The sequence below is a fragment of the Plectropomus leopardus genome, chromosome 14 (assembly GCF_008729295.1).
Source record: "Plectropomus leopardus isolate mb chromosome 14, YSFRI_Pleo_2.0, whole genome shotgun sequence".
NCBI classification, from domain to species: Eukaryota; Metazoa; Chordata; class Actinopteri; order Perciformes; family Serranidae; genus Plectropomus; species Plectropomus leopardus.
In genome coordinates this window covers 13,212,514-13,230,482 of record NC_056476.1, presented here as the reverse complement: position 1 = coordinate 13,230,482, position 17,969 = coordinate 13,212,514, and the positions used below count along the sequence as shown (strand labels likewise).

The following is a 17,969-nucleotide window of genomic DNA, read 5'->3' as shown; positions in this document are numbered from 1 at the left end:
ACTTTTACTACCTTAAAGTCAAAAGCATCCCAAAAATATTTACAGCTGTTTTTGGGAAATGTGGAAAATACTGATTTAGGTACAAATTTGTCGTCTTTAGTGCTGAAAAGCCGTCCCAAGTTGGCAGCTCAACATACGCAAGAAAGACTTTTCATTCAATATTTCAATTTCATTCAAAGGAAGACCCAGTGAAATCTAAAGGGACAACAGCTCCAAAAAACAGTGTAGCAAACATTTTTACAAGACATCATCTGCATTCAAGACACAAAGCCAGCTGAACGACTGCCCTGGGTAAACATGATTGGCAAACCGAAGCATTTGCCATTTCTAAAAAACATTTCTCAGAGATGAAAACAAGCCTAATTGTTAAGGACAGACCAAAAAATATCACAATTCTCTAGAGAAGATTGGACACCGTTTACAGATGTATCAAAGACAATGTCATGGTGACAGTTCAAGAGTCACATGGAAGGTTAATCTAACAGTGTATAAACAGCACGACATGGTGACGGAAGTAAACGTTCAGATTAAAGCAAATGCTGCAGAAACATACAGTGCAAAATATGAGCTGAGAAACACCTTTTGACAAAAACATGTATTAGCTTTTGATTAATGGTTCAAATGAACAATGGCAGAGTGAACACCGAGCAGAACAGAGCAACAGGAGAACTGTGAATAGTATGACACAACTTCGACATGTGAGGACTAAAAAATGTGTTGAAGCTGTAGAGTGTGAGAGAAGCAGCTGAAACTAGTTGAGATTAGAGTTCCCGGTGCTTTTGTATTAGATGGCAAAATGCTGCTGAGGAATCTCACTACCTCTTGCCACCTCACTTTCTGTGGCCCTAAGGGAAGGTTATGGCAGCACCGCCTGTTCTTGCCAAGCCTCACAGAAACAACACGGGCTGCTGAGGGACAGGTAAATTATTCATCTTTGATTTATCGGCCAGCCAGCAACTAGTGAGAAACCAAGGCACAAGCTGCAAACCACAGGCAGACTGATCCACTGGGCTGTGTCTAAGAGGGATGGGGCTAGTGAACCTCTTGGACTAGAGAGTTTGGACCGGTGTTCTTACAGACAGGAGCGAGTCAAATAAAAGGACTTCAAAGTATTTTTTCAATCACTCATTTGTATTTTTAAGGATGATGTTTTTTCTCCACAACCATCTGTTGTAACAAAAGTGTGCGAATCAGTAAATGGAGCAAACATGCTACAAGGGCCTAAAATCAATGTATTAATAATTAACTGCTGCTTATTTAGTGGCAAATTACAGCTCAAACCCCGTGCTAACCGCTGATGCTCCTCCGGTGTGAGGGTTTTGCAGGCTGGTGAAACATTCTTGTACCGACTATTTACTGGTGTTTACCAACCAATTGGTAATACAACATTAGCAAATATTTGTAATCACTGCTGTTCTTTGCTTCCTAGTTTAAAGCATTAATCCCATACGTTGCAAAATAATGCACCATTCTGTTCTCCTCTCAAATGTACTCTACTTCCTTCTCAAGGACCAAGTTCAAAAGTATCTGATTTTAAAGGTATTGATTCAAGTATTTCAAGCACCTTGTATGAACCCTGTGTGACAACGATGAGGGGAAATAGCGCAAAAATAAACAATCAGTTAAACAGGGGTGAGTGTGTCACAAAACTAGAAGAGTTAGGGAAACTTTAATACTTTTTTACAAGTGGAATGGAGCTTGCTCACGGCAGCCGTGAAACAAAAACGAATCAAATTACAGAAAAATTATGCATTCAACACTTTTTTGGTATTTAAAGTAAAGTAGACGTTCCTGTGCCTCACCGTGGATGGCATTCACATTAAGCTGAACTAAAACACACTATGAGAGTGTGTGAGGAAAACAAACACCAGGCTGGAGGTTAAGTGCTCTGACTGTGCTCCCGGTAAAATTCCTGAGCTGGTTGCCAACGTTCGCTTGCCATTCCTCCTCTGAAAGGAGAGAGAAAATGAATGCAGAGGGGTGGGCGCAGTCAGAGAGGAACAGAGTGAGCATTCAGCTCATTTTTCTATGATAAAAATGGGGAAGAAAACAGGAAACGGTGACAAATGTTGCTGGTATGATTCCTGAAAAACCTAATTGTTAGACGCTATATCTGTTGTGACTCTTCAGACGCTTAAAACGAAGATTCAAAAAGAAAGATCGAGGCAATAAGGGGGACCACTGTGAGCAAGGGGGGTGGGAGCGCTATTTGAAGCATTTAAAGAATGTAACAGGGTGGGGCCCATACTTCTCCTCACTGAGAAATCTTGTGTGTGAAGCGGATCCACACAAGTGTGTGAAGGAGGAACAGGAGCTATGATTCATGATGCAATCTAAATAAATCAAAAAGAAAGCTGAGCAACAGACCCACCTCTGTGGGAGAGGGCACAAGAAGAGCAGGCTCCTCTTGTCACCACAGCCAGAAAACAGCCCCCCCTCCCTTCTCCCTGTCTGTCTGAAGGAAAAACAAACCACTGACTCGCCTTCTCCGTAGTCCATTCCTGTCTGAAATGGGCGTTACTTCCCGTAAATGTTTTTGCATGAGACACAAAATAGAAGAAAAAGATGGTAAAAGCGGACATAACTTGGGTCAAGGACAAAGGGAGGAGCCACGGTTTCAGAAAAAGAGAATAGACAACTCACTTAAATGAAAAGGTCTGTGTCAGGAGGCTGTTGTGACATAATTATTACAACATCCCTTAATTCATCTTCCTCTTTAACACTGCTTGTCACCATCTAGAACACACACTTACGCACAGAACTACGACTCTTGTTTTGATAGAAATAACTCACTGAAATCTCCTCAGCAAAATTCACTGTGCATCTAGTTACCTTGTACATTATTTTGAATAATGAATATTAGAGTTTGTATGGAGTTTGGCAGAAGAGACTTTATGTATACAGCTCTATATATGTGGAATCTCCTGCAGAAAGACTTGCCCTTGTTGGTCCCTCTAAGCCGTTTTAAAGAACTGTTGCAGCACTGGCCTTTAGTTTTTCTAGTTTCTGTGTTTCACTTATAGCATATATTGACGTACTTATAAGTCCTTCCTTGTAGTTACCTCATTTTATGGTCTTTTTGTGTTTTATATTGCTTGTTTTGGAGTCATTTATTTTGATTTTTTGTTCCATGTTGTCTGCCTGTAACTTGTGTTGCTGCCTGTCTTGGCCAGGACACTCTTGAAAAAGAGATTTTTAATCTCAAGAGTTTTTTTTCTAGTTCAATAAAAGGTTAAATAAAAAATAAAATACATTATTTTTTATGTGATTGCTCTGCTTTAAGGCTGGAGGCTTTTTTTTCTTAAAGAGAGAGATAAACTGCCTCAAGCAATGTGTTGTCTAACAGCCGGCAGTAATAGAAGGGAAGACACTTAGTTTTGGCGACAGCGAGCGAGATAGTCAGCCAGGCAGTCAGGGTAGGGCATGGAGACAGGAGGCCAGGCAGAGGCAGCAGTGATAAGGAGGCCCCAGCACTCACGGGATTGAGGCCCGAGATAAGAGCCCGGAGCTGTCGTTGGATGACTTTATCATACAGCACCCGCTGGGGGGTGGCATTGCTGGGGCTGGAGTGGGGCCAGGGGAGCAAACGGGTCCAGGTTTGGGGCTAGAACAGGGACTAACGCTCGCACAGGCACGGTGGTGGGGCTTCTGGATAGGAGGGCTGCTAGGCAGTGGCACGTCGGAAGGGAGACAGGCAAGGTGATGCTGGGTCCTGCCACCACCCCTACACCTCACCCTGTCAGACTTATGCCACCACCTAATTTATTACCAGGGAGGAGACACTGAGAAAGAGGGGACCATGTGAGGCAGACAGAGGAAGACAGCACACAAAGCCTCCAATTCTGCTTTTTCACTGGTGGCGACGGCTCAGTAAACCAGCTCACAGAATGGCTCTCGGTTAATTAAATTCCAGCTTATAAGTGGTGCTTTGGGAGAGAATGTGGGGAGAAGAAAAGCGGGCTGGGGTGGGGGGATATAACAGGTTTCTGCTTGCAACAACAGTCCTGGCCTAACAACCCCATTTCTCTCTTCCTGTGCTCTCTCACGGCTCTAAGCTGTATCTTATTTTGCGAGCAGTACTCAGTCTTGTTACCTGCTGAATTGATTGCATGTCAGAGGTTAGTGCAGGTCTAGATCTGTGCCAGGAAACGCCAAGGGTCAACCTACAGTGGGAGACTTCTGTCTGTGCGGTCACAGCCAGACACTAGGAGTGGGCGATAGGGTATTTTTGCGATAAAAATATTCTTAAAGATATGTAAAAAAAATACTGAGAAAATGTTTCTGTTAATTTCAAGAATACAATTGAAACAAATTAATTGTTATAGTTGTATATGTCAAAAGAAATAGTGAACTGTAGTGAAATAGTTCATCTTCAAATATTCAGTAAAAATTTCACAAAAATCATCCGTAAGTTTTCTTAGTCTGTGAACAACATTAACCTATGAAGAGATTTAGATTCTGTATGAAATGTAAACATTACTATAAAATAAAATTGACCAAAAATTACATATCCAACAGTTGCCAAACACAAAAAACATTGTCTTACATTAATGAAAAGTACATATATAATAATCACTAAGATGTTTCCACCTGGAACTGCAAGCCCAACTATTTCTCCTCTACTCTTTTTGCTGTATTACCTCGCCAGCCTGTTCTCACTCTAAACTTGTAAAATAGCGCCGCTTCGTTGGTGCTTTACTCAGCAGTGCGGATCAGACCACCCGCACACACACACACACACACACACACCTGCATTATTTTGACAGGCTGCTATGTTGCAATGACTACTGCACATTTATAAATTAGTATATGTATATATATGTGTGTGTGTGTGTATATAAACATACACACACACACACATATATAGATTGATAGATACGCATTTATACATTATATACATTATATTATAGTTTTTTTATCATGCTGAGAGAGAGCGAAGGGAAAGAGACAAACTGTGCTGCTCAGAGCCGCTGACAGTTTACTCTGAGCAGTAAGTTGCAAGAAGAGTCTGAAAAGTCCGGGGCTGTTCGTTAAACATTCGGGATGCACGGCTACTGATTCCACACTACTTATGGTGCTCCTGGCCAGTAGCAATTTTGCTTTAAGCCACACTTGTTGTTGCCATGCATCACAGCATGACGTCATTATTAGGGAAAAAAGGAGTAGAACCATATGAGCAGACTGAGAGAAATATGAGACATCAGCCAGAAAACAAAACGCACACTTCTAGCATTCTCCCATTCATCAAAATCTTTTCTCTAAACAGCTTCTCCCAAAGGACCAGTTCCCTACACAGGCACCACAGTGGACAGCAGACAGTTTGTCCTCCAAACGCTGACAGCTCTCCCGGGAAGGTCCTGTTAAATCACGGCACTCAGAGACAAACAAGCAGACACAAAACTGTATATGCAAAGGGGGGGGGGGGGGGGGGTTGCTGTAGCCAGGAACAAATGGTACAAAGCACCATGTGGCTCCACCGCACAGCGTGCAATGGAACAACGGACCATTTAATCTATTATTCAAACAAAGATCAAAAATGAGCCTGTAAAGGAAAGGTAAGAAGAGCTTGGAATAAATATTTTCAATCAGTCTAACCATTCTGTCCCCATAGAAACACTCGTCAAATTTCAAGACAACAAAAAAAATAAAAACCTTCCTTCTCTCCTATGCTTCGCTACCTTACAACAGCGCCTGCACTTCACTACTAGGCTACATCTCTAGATGTTATATGGGCTGTCTCCTCCTGCCAAGAGAAAATATAGCAATTTGAAGCAGCTTGTTGGCTGGCAGATCGTAAAGAGAAATAAAAAAACTCCATAGCAGGTGTCACCTCAGGGAGATGAACAACTGCAACGCAAGGGGATTTCAAAGGGGGCCTGTCAATCGGCCAGAGTGACCTTGAGGGACAACACACATATTGGTAGCGCAACAGGGGCGTCCATGCACTCACGCCACTGTAGCTGGGTGGGAGCAGTCGTCACACACAAGGGTGGTGTCAGCTTTCTTCCGCCATGGAAACAGCTGTGTAGACATGCAAAAAACGGAGGGTGGGCGAGGGAGACAGCTGTCGGAGTGGTATACTCTTGAGAAATGGACTATTTGGGAATGAGTTTGAAGCGCTCAGCCGTAACTAGTGAGATTTTTTGCTCGTATTCAGCACCGGTGAGTCTAACAAAAGGAGGGCATTTAAAATGTTCAATCACATTTAAGCCTATGAAACAGTACTTACTCAGAAGGGAAGAGCGTCATTGTGATTTAATCAACAACACAAAAACGTAGAGGAAAGACGACTGATGCCTTGTTGACAAATTAGGACGGCCATTATCTTCAGGTTTTTTGGACTTTCTTTTTATTTTGTGATAACTCTACCCTGACTGGTTATGTTTCTATGTCTGCTTGAGAATAAATAGCTTTTCAAGTTGCATCTGCTCTCTCCTTGTCACCTTGAAAAGACGGTCGCTTTCAATGAGACAGATCTGACTCAGAGGCCTCCTGCAACACACTCACAGGAGAAAACTACACACACGCACCAAAGAAAATGACTTCTCAGATCAAACGTGATTCACACCACAATACCACAAGTTAAAGATTCCCTTCTGGAGTCTATCCCGTCTGACTGGAAGTTGCAGTCAAGTGTGATGTTTATCTTAAATGCTGGCATAAACCACAGTCACAAAACATGCTTCATTTGTCATTATACTTAATTTTTTTAAAATCACACAATTATCAACCTCAAGCTACCATTAAAGAACTATTAAAAATAAATTTTCTGAGCTTCTTGAATTGCAGAAATCTGACGGCACTGGGCACATAGCGCAACACATTAAAAATAACACACACTCGACAACTATTTTAAGAGTATTCAGCCAAAGGGAAGGGCTATTAGTTACTGTTACAGTTTTCTTCTCTCTTTTTCAGACTAATAAAAATCACAGAGACTGGATGTGCTTTTGGTTTTACCCAGGGTGGGGTCAGTTTTCATCAGTACTGGACAAAGAGTAGGAGGAGGCTGGTTCTGAATATCGCATCAGAACTACAGCCCTGTTCAAAGGGGAAAGCAGACCAAACCGCCCCTAACAGGAACCAGACAGTCAGACAGGCCTCCTCTGCACTGGGGTGGTTTTCATCACACACACACGCAATTTCTGGCGGCAGGGTAAAGTTTGGGCTGGTGCTGTGGAAACGCTTGTAAACCTCAGACTTGTGCAGTGTTAGAGGAGTGAGACTGAAGCTGGTGTGTCACCAGTGTCCTAGTCATGATTTCTTTAACACCAGAGGGGGGAGCGTTTATCTGCCGAGCGCTGCACAAAATCGTCAGGCCAGTCCAGTATTACAGGATTGATTTTTAAACCCCTGGCAGACCGGTTCCTCCAAAGCCACAAAATCGTGTTGTGCAAAAAATCAAGCCACATGTTGAAAAAGTGACAAGCAAAACAGTTCCACCAATTTATTTTCAGCACTTGCTTTTAACTTTATTACTGCAAATGAAGCAAAACATAGATCCTTAACCGTAAATCCCAACTTATAAAATTAGTAGAGCAGTATTTACTATGTGCCTATACATGTTAAATCTGTCACTTCAGTATTTACTGCAATGTATTTCCTTTCTTACTTTTTAGTCTCACAAATAAAGCACAAAGAGCAGTGACTAAAGGCCCAGTATTAAATGCTCAATACCTCAGCTGCATTCAAAATGTTCTGTTCCTTCATAACACTGGAAGACTAATGAAGTCACAGAGAAACAAACTTTAATACAAAATTTAAACAAAGATTGATGATTTTATTGAATTAACAGGCTATTTCAAAAGCCCAAACCCTTATTACCACAGCTAGTTAGTCCCATAAATAAATTAATTAAAAAGTCAGTAAATGTAAAATGTATATTTTACATCAGATAAAAAAATCACTGCTGACCACACAGAAGCCAAATCACAGCTCCTTCCTTTCTGTGGGTTGGCTCACACAGCACGCCAACGGCAGCACGGCTGAGTTTTTAGAGTAAATGAGAGGTACACAGAGTGTGCACGAGCTCCATTCTTTACTGTTCAGACAATTGTTAGGGTCCGTGGCTATGGGGGCTGGGAAATGGCAAAAGGGAGTCGGGATGAAAAAGAAAACAAGTCTGCTTCCTGACTCTCCCCGCAATGAAAACATCAGCACACCCCTCATTCGCAACTAAGTCCAATAAAGCAATTTGCTCTTTCAGAAAAAAAACCCAACAACTTCATGATGCCTCTTTTGTAAAACATTTATGGGGTGTGGAAAGGAATTAAACTTCTTTTCCAAAAATATCAGATCCAAACTGATTCAAATTATTTTCAAACATAATTTCAGCTAGCAGGCACAGAGGAAGACAAACCCAGAAAGATAATGACAAACATAAATGATGGTAAACAAAATGTCGTCAACATATAATAGAGCTGCATTACGTCAACGAAATTACATTACATAGAGAAAATTAATTTTCCTTATGCTACATTATTATGTGGAAGGTCAGCCATGTAAGATTATTATTTAAGTTTTGTTATACACAATGAAATTGTATCAATAATCTTGCATGGTTCTTCCAAAACTCAAGGATTTTTACTCATTCTGTGACTTCTCCAGGCCTGGAAGTGTGATTGTGAAATCCCATGACTTTTCTAAGTTTTCTAAGACCATGGGAACCCTCATGACAAAAACTGGTTGCACATTTGTGGGGAAATTGCTATCGGGGAATTTGTCTCTCTTGTTTTTTCTCAACCTGAAACTGAAGTGCTATTTTTCAGACTAAAAGCAATACATTATCTTTTAAGACTCGCACAGTGTCTGTGGCATTCAATAGTCAGATTTAAGGGACCTTACTATAGCTATTACACGAAAAATAACATTCAGATTCAAACTCAATATGAGTAGGGGCAATTTCAGTGCTACATGATTGTATTTTTGCACTGTTGTAGTGGTGAGGCAGAGGAAATAGTCTACTTGACGCCTTTAACTATTTTGTTTATCCCCCATCAAGGAAGCAAGAAAATCTTTGCAGACCGGTTTAGCAACTACATACTACAGAGCCTACTCATCCAGACATGCAACCGAAACTATGAAGTGTGCACTGCTGTTTGCTGTGCTGTCTGCGAGCAAAGCGCTCGTTTATCCCGTGAAGAAGTCATAATGCCTGTTATTTTTATTCATCAGTGTGTCATGGTGTCCAGTCCGACACTACACACAGCGCGGGGACAGTCTGCTAGGGGGCTGTGGCGCTCTCTAGTGTCCCCAGCTCAGTTACATAAAGCATAGGTCCAACCTTCCGCTTAGACCAGCTTATGTTATTGATACTATCAACATGAAACGGCGAATAAGCTTCGTCCATCAGCCGCTTGTGCCCAAATCAGTGACAACGCGTAGAAAATACACACAGACAGACAAATCCCGTCTGGAAGGTGCCGCCGACAAAAGGCGACGCAATTTTTGGTAGGGCACGCTTGACTGGCAAAAAAAAACACACACGACGACTGCTGCAGTAGCAAGGGAAGGAAATACAACCCTCGCTCGAATACAAATATTGTAGCGGCTTGGTGAGGGAGAAAAATAAAACGGTGGCCCTTTTAATGAAAAAGTTAGACGGTTGAAATAATCTTCGTGCACTCCCCCTCCCAGCAGCAGCAGCAACTCACTGGCTATTGTTTGGGCAACAAGCAGACACATTCCTCCGCGCTTTAAAGCTCGGCCGCTGGGCAACTACTAACACAAAAAGCCCTACGAAAAAAATAATAACTTTTCTAACAATTCATGACATTTGCCCGTAACGCCACGTCGACTTGTTAAGTCTTTATCTGAGGACGCGTTAGCTAAGTTAACGCTACCGTTTTCCTGAAGAGTTCAACGGAATGCAGACACCCAGGCTCGCTAGCTTAAAATGTGGCTAACCCGAGCTAAATTGCTGTTGAACATGTGGATTCAGGCCCCGTTTAAATTAATTGAGGTTTTAAAAACACAGAGGGAGCTCCAAAACCTCACAGAGATTTGTTTTTGTGAATACATTGACAGTGATAGGCTGTTCTGATTTTTCTAAGTGCGTGAGAGAAAGTTTTCGTCTCGTCGCCACAAAGTCAAGAGTGCAGAAACTAACTCCCAACGTTAGCAACACAACTCCCAAATCCACATCTCGAGCTGTTGTTTGGGGTTTACCAGTCAGTCGGGATTGGAGATTTCCTGTTTTGGGTGATGTGAGGTGTCAATCGGGGGAACTTGTGAGTGTTTTTGTGCTCGCCGTAGTCAGCAATATCGTCTCGCTAACGTTATGCAGCAGGGACGCCCAGCGAAGCCGTGCCGAAACCGGACTGCGCCGTGGTCACGCTTCCCTCCCCTTCCTCCCCAGCGTCTCCCCCACCAAACCTCTCCAGACTGCCACTTACCTTCATCGAGAAGCCTCTCCAGGTGTGTGAAGATGCCGCAGAGATTTGGCAAACTGGTCATGAGCTTCTTCTCGTTTAATAATTGCATCAAATAGTCGGGACTCGGCCTCGGTCGCTCCTTCACTTCGACCTCTCCGACCATCATCTTTGCGGCGAGAGCGGAGAACAAACCACCGTGAAACACAGAATCCTCTTTTAGGAAAAGGAGAAAAAAAAAAGAAAAAAAACTTGCGGCTCCAATCCCTCGCTTCCCTCCTCCTTATGATGTGAAGACTGTATAACCCCCCCTAAAAATTCAGGTTTGGTTTGTTCTTGTTGTTTGAGTGGAGAGGGGCAAAAAAAGAAACCGTTATCTTCCTTCCAGAGACTCGTGCGCCGTACTCTCCTCTACGCCGTGTGCGCTCGGGGACGTTCGATTCCACCACTGTAGGCGCGAGAGACTCTTCCACCGGAAAGGCTCCGTCCTCCTCAACGGCTATTGGCCAGCGGGGCTTTCAGGGGACTAATAGGACAACCAATGGGCACCCGAGTCTGAGCCAGGAGGGCGGGGCAGGGTGGCTGGTGGAATGATTGACAGAAATTTTGGCCAATGGTGTGCAGTGCGCAGGAATGCACATAATGCCCCTGAAATGTTGTCAACACAGAACAGCACACGTTTAATTCTTCTGCTTTTCCTCACAAATAGCAACATTATATCTGTTGTTAAAATGCCAATAATCTTTTTATGCCTTACTGGCACTGCTTTTAGCGATCTCATAACTTTAACACCAAAGGCAGAGCTTGTGACAATACTGTGAATGGAAAGTGGAGATTTTCTGTCTTTCTTTGTGTTAGGCAGCTAAATAAATCATTTAAAGTTTTAGAAATAGGAGTAATCTTTCTTAGTTTTCTTTATTTAAAATTATCAACATGCAGAGGGGACTTTCCCTTTGAAGCTCAGCTCTTTTGTAAGATAAGATAAGAGAGACTTTATAGTCATCTATTTATACACAGGTCAGTACAGCCGGGGGCATTGTAGTGGGGGACAGATAGCACTGATAACCCAGGGCCCCAATGGAAGAGGGAATGAAAAGTTTGTCATTTTGTTGGTTGGTTTGCAATTTTTCCTTTCTAAGAAATTAATGCCATGACAAAGTTAAAATCGGCTGAATAAATCAGTTGAAAGACTGAACTTTCTATAAAATATAGTGAAAACTTTCTGAGACTTCTCTCACCCCTTAGAGGCGCATAATGGTTTAACCCACCCCAAACCACAATTTGTCTTAAAACGCAGCTAAAGCTGCTTTTCTACCATGCAGGTTTTTTAAACACAAGTAAACCCGCTAAAAATAGGCTACAGATTCCTCTCTCTTTGCCAGTTTAGCAGAGCTGCGTACATGGCTCTGAAGCAGAGTATGCCTCTGTGCGTGTGTGTGTTTGTTGGGTTTGGGTTTTTTTTGGCATGTCATGTTCAATGTCATGAACAGGCTAGCAAAAGGTTAGTAAACAGTAAAAAGCCACATTACATGGAGATCTATGAAAATTTTATGGATGTTACTTCTCTTTATATATCTCTTACCTATTCAGTCTCTCTTTTAAAGTCGGTGCAGATTAATTTGGATTGATGTTTTAGCGCTGCTTAGGTGGAGATGGACAGTATTTAGTAGCAGCTGCATTGCATCTCGCTGATTCAGGAGCTAAAATGAACACATTCACCCAGGTGTTGTGTTTCCATCAATGCTGATTGGAGCCAGAGGTGATAAATACCTGAGACTTCTGCAATGTCATGTGACAAGACTGTGAATGCCGATTGTTACCTTTAGCCATTACATTAAAAAGCCAGATGTAAATGGGTGTTAGCAGGTTTTTGTACATTAAAAATGAATCTAGAGGAGAACACAATTGTGTTTCCCTGGTCCCTGGACAGAAGAAAGAACAAATGAACATGAGGTGCAAACAAGAAAATACAAAACAGGTACAGAACCAGTCAAGGGGGAAACATACAGTGCAATACCAAATATGAAGTGCAATAAAAGTAAAATCAAAACAGAAGTAGTGTAAATAAATGTAAAGTGTGATAAATAACTGTAAAAGTAGTTTATTATATCTTAGCCAAACAGATCTGCTCTTCACAGTAAATAACTTTTTTGACTTGTTCCAACTGGTTTTATGTTTCTTGCCTTTCCCCTTCCTCTACGTTACACAACATCATCAGCACGGTCCGTCATGCTGTCAGTCCAGTGTAAAAACAACATTCCTGTGACTCCATCAAAGCACAGCGGCCAAATTTATCACGTAGATTTTACAATTTTACAAAATGAAATTATATGGTTTAGCTATGACGGGTCTAAAAATCTGGTACGGACTAGTGATCTGGTTTGAATAGTCATTCGTGGGTTGAGTGTGTGTTCAATCTCCCACTTCATACACAAGGTGTGTGTGTGTGTGACAGTATACCTGCCAAGACCAGCCTACGAATCTGATTTGGCTGATTTTATGTGTAGGCTTCACTTTAGGGTGCAGAAATATGACAAAAAGCATCAACCTGTGTGGTCGGTATCCTACAAGACACCTTTTGTTACTCAAGACTTGTACATCTTGTTATCTGTCGTGGGACCGATTGATCAACGTTCTGGTAATCAATAGGGCCTTTTCATTGTCCTGTCCTTGGGAGGACCTTTCTACATATCCTCCCAAGATTAACATCCCTGATCAATGGAACACACACAAACCAGCTACCTCCGGTTTCTCACGTCCTGCTTAGAGTGAAAATAAACCACAACTGCTCCGTTTTGATTTTAACAGCTGTTGGCTGAGAGGGGCCCGGCTAAATCTGAGCCCTGACCTTGGTCGTCATTCAATTTGTCCACTTACTGCTCACCCACTCATGTCTTTGTAAAAGTAGTCCCCATGCTGGGTGCATGAATGCTCAAACAGCTGCACTATGACCTTCTGGCTGCAGTTTGTCACCACGGTGTTGGTATCGAGGATAGTAAATTAAGTCTGAGCTCTTAGTATTAGTGCAGCATGTCCGATAAATTGATCAGAGAATACTAACTAGATCTGGTGATGTCTTGGGAGAAGTCTTATTAGTCAACTGTGTCTCTTTATCATTAACCCTTGAGACACACATGTACAACATATATAAGAATTAGAAACTTGATTACACACACACACACACACACACACACAAAAACACATATCCCCAGATAGCAACATTTGACAGTGCAGCAGGCGACAAGAGCCTCCACATCAAAGCAGGAAGACAGATACAGTTGCCTTAACAACCAGTGCGACACATTTACTGGATCCTGCTTCTATGCCCTTCAGCCAGCGTCTACATATAGCTACAGAGTGTTAATGCTTAAATTATTGTCGAGGTTCAGATGAGATTCACACACCTGGTTCATAGAAACGTTAATTTCTTTTTGTTTCTCCCACCTACTGTACATCAAAATGAAAATAAAGCTCCTGGTTTGACATCTTAACACCTGAAGTCAGAGATGGGAGTTTGTAAGTTACAAGTAAACCTCAAGTCTTTGCTATCAGGTCTCAAGTCAAAGTTCGAAGTCAAGAGCAACAAGTCTTGAATCAAGTTCCAAGTCCTAAACTTTGAGTCTTGAGTACAGAATGAAGATATAATGGAAGTAGCTACTGCGACATCACCCATTGGTTTGTGGACTGCCTTTTTGAAACCTCAAGTTTAGCATTTTGGCCGTCACGATGTTGCTCTTCTTGGAGTCAGAAGTGATCAAATTTGGACAGGAGGCTGGCACCATGAAGGAGCAAGGGGTGGATCAGACTGACGGAACACACTTTTTAATTTTGGGCTTCGGGGAAGGTATCAAGTATTTTCAAGTCAAAAGGCCCAAATCCAAGCGAAGTCACGAGTGCTTGTTGTTAAAGTTCAAGTTGAGATGCAAGTGTTTTTTGATTTTATTAAGTCAAGTTTAAAGTCATCAAATTTGTTATTTGAGTCTGACTAAAGTTCAAATCATATGACTTGAGTCCACACTTCTGCCTGAAGAGTCCCGTTACCACATCCATTGTACTAGATTGTCCTGTCAGGCATCTGGTATTAACTATTTGTCAAAAATTTTAACCACAGGATTTATGGTCTATAGGGTTTTTGCATAACGGCTTGTCAGCTGCACATCTACCAATTACAGGATGTGTAATATTGGCCCTGACATCCAAATGGTCTGCCATATCAGCGTGCCATCTTAAAGGCAGAACGATAAAACATCCCTTGAAGTCAAACACTGATAAGTGATTTTGGTGGATAAGAGTGTGCAGATAGGCAGAGGGAACGAGAAACCCCATTTTTCATGTGACTTGGAGATAGCTAAATTGTTCATAGTGTTGACTTTATGTTTCTTTTTTCTTTTCCTCCGTTATTCTTTGAATATAAACGCTGGAAAAAGTCACAGACTTCTTGCATCAAAAAGAATCTGGCATTTATTCTGAGCTTTGAAAATGGGTTTAGTTCTTATCTCAACGGTGTGCATGGTAATTTGCACCTTGCCTCGCGCTCATTCTTCTGAGTTGGGTCACATACGGCTGCTGTGTGTGTGTGCGTCAATGTGTGTGTGAAATAGAAACACAGAGTCAGAGATAGAGAGAGAGAGAGACGCGGCGTTAGACAGGCAGAGCAAATGTGTGTGTGCATGCTTGTGTCTTCTGACAGCCCGAGAGTAAACAGAAACGATATTAATCCCCCTTTTGCTCCCCCTGCCCTTGTGTTTTCGTCATTTTTAATAACACGGTTTCTATTCAACAATTAATCCAATTAACAAGGATCCAGATAATTAATGAACATGCGTTTAGCCCCTTTTGAAGAGAGGCTGTTAGCTCACTCACAATGAGCTTGGAGAGCGCCCTGGGTTTCCGACTCAAAGTATGCTGCTGGAGACAATGGGGCCCTCGGTTGGGGCCCTGTAGCTGGTTGCAGCCCGCTTCGGGGGCCACAGCCGCGGGAAAGTGAGTGGGAGCTGGTTACTCTGTCGAGGCAACGCTGTCTGCGATAACGGCTGTAGCTCTGGAGGAGGCGAACAGAGGCCCACAGGCTCTGATAACGCGCATGCATACAAACAAGAACAACATCTTTCTCTTTTTCTTTTGGCTTACTAGTTTGGGGACTGTGGGGGAAAAAGTGCTGGCAGAATCTGGGTCATTTACATTTTGAGGAAGGTGTGAGCACAGTGTAACAGAAATAAATGTCCTTCTAGCAACCACAGCATATACAGAGAAATACATAATGTACCTATAATTCATTTTAACTCGTATCATAAGCACGACATGAAAAATGCTTTGTTCGTGCTCCTGTTCATGCACTGTTGCTCTCATACTTGTTTGTGTGTGCATTTGTTATAGTCGGTGACTGAACATTATTTATTTGACTTGAAATCACCCAAAATAAGAACTGTAGACAGTAAGGATGAAAACAAAGGATGTGTTTGTGATGGTAGGCCATGCTGAGATGACATTAAACTCAACCACATCCCCCCTGTAGTTCTGCTTTAGAGGTGTAGTAGATCACATCTTCAAAAAAAAAAAAAAATCAGTACGTTTAAGGGCCTCTATACTTCTTTGTGAGCACTCGTTTTATATGTCAATATAATGATCAAACATTAGAGTTGTTGCCATTTAACTGCATCTATGTTTATTCTGATGACTTTGCGATCATAAAACTCAACGATCAATCAAAGTTCCACTGCAGCAGCGCAGGAATTACTGTTCATGGTGGCTAACAGGTAGCATTTATGAGACTGAATCACTGTTTAAATGCTTATTCGGTTTTCTGACAACAACTAAATTCTGACTTTGGTCACACCAAAGCCCATTATAGGTGATCACGGAGAGCAGGACGTGATAGAAGTGAGGCTGTGTCTACCCTATACCTATCAAATGTCTGTTATTATGCATGATTGTGCTTTTTACCAACCAAAAGAGAAAAAAGAAGACATTTAGCCATTTTCCTGTCATTCGGGGGTGTTAATGTGGATGGAAAACTACCTGAAAATGATTCAGAAATCAGTAATCTTGGGGTACAGCCACACTAGTACTGTACTCACAAGCCTTTAATCACCCTTTAAAAAATAGACTACTTCCATACTAACACTCCTGAAAATCCAGATCGCATGACCATTCACATAGCCCGGGCAAGTGTCATTGCACAAAGGAAGCAGATTATCTACTCTGGTTGATTGCAGGCACCCAGGAAGTGTACTACGTTTTGAAACCAATTTCTGTGGTGGCCAAACAGGGTAGTTACACTGTCACGTTCTTATGTGGCTTATGTGACTTACATGGCAAAAGGGATGTCTGTAAATCAGTAGATACATTTATAGGTAAATTTCAGCTTTATGCACGACTGAGCAACTTTCATAGGAATGAATGAAGCCCCGCCGCCAATGCTGTATCCAGTTCTCTTTATACATCCATGCTACCAAGTACAAACTGGATGAGTACTTACAAAGCAGACTCACAGGATCAGATATAGTTCAGGGCCTAAAGTTAGGCATATGTTGGTACAAAATTGGGAAATCAGTCACACAGATTAAAATATCTGAATTAAGGCAAAAACAGTCAAACATACTTACAAGAAACACTAGGAAAACTCGAAGGTAAAGACGATCCGGTAACAAAGAAGGGGAAAACAAGGACATCTATCCATCGTGTTATATTTGACACCTACCTGTTGACTCAATTACAGGGTCAAAGAGGGTCACAACTGTTAAAAAAGATGCATTTTTAAACTTAGCTGGCCTAGTTTGGACTATATTGTGGCATGTCATTATTTTCTAAATTTTCTTGGTGCATTTATGGTTGTAGAATTATCAAAATGATATTAAGTGGAGCTGTAAAGACATGTGCATGCCACATGGACATGCAAAAGTGAGGTTCAGCAAAAGTGAGGAGGCTTGTCTTTGAGGCTTGCTTTCTTCTTTTTATCCCTCGCAAACTGGTCTATGCATGAGAAACAGTCTATACTATTGACACACAGGAGGAAGTGTCACCTGGAGGAGTGCTACAATGTAGAGCGGCATGAGGAAAAATCTATCACAATTCAATCTGAAGCTGCAGTATGCTAGTGTTTCAAATAACACATTCGACTCTTGCCACCACAGCTATTCACCATTCTCTATTTTGTGAAAGGTCACCTTGGGTGTTGTAGTCTGGATGCTCCAGTGGTTTGGCAATCTGGTGATGGAAATGCCTGTTGGCCTGCCTGTTGGCGCTCAGTCTGGGGGGAGAGGGGGACTGGGGAAAGAGGGGGATGACAGCTGGAGCCACTTGTGGTAGAAACGTCTGACGGGAAAACCTCCAGTCCCACCTCAAACCTGCTAATCATCAATCAACAGGAGGAAATGACACACAAGAATCACACTTTACCATTTTACAGTAAGGGATACTTAAAGAGGGCGAGGGTAAAGAAGTTTCACTCGCTCCTCCTTCCTCATTTCGTCCCTTGTGGAGAACACACAGGTGTCAATACGGCTTAAAGAAGTCCAGCCGATGCTACATCTGTCCCCGCCAATTGTTAACAGTGTGGATCCATCCTGCTCCCACTGAAGATGCCTGTATTTGTTTACT

At 42.1% G+C, this 17,969-nt stretch overlaps 1 protein-coding gene across 5 annotated transcripts in view; it reads right to left on the bottom strand.

Annotated features, from left to right (window-relative positions):
* qkia (QKI, KH domain containing, RNA binding a) overlaps positions 1-10,803 on the bottom strand; it is a 98,151-nt gene extending 87,348 nt beyond the window's left edge. For all 5 annotated transcript variants that reach the window (XM_042500784.1, XM_042500783.1, XM_042500786.1 and 2 more), the window contains exon 1: positions 10,395-10,803. In XM_042500784.1, coding sequence (XP_042356718.1) covers positions 10,395-10,539 — 145 coding nt within the window. In that variant the 5' untranslated portion in view covers positions 10,540-10,803. The remainder of the gene's footprint in view (positions 1-10,394) is intronic.
* Positions 10,804-17,969: the final 7,166 nt, after the last annotated feature.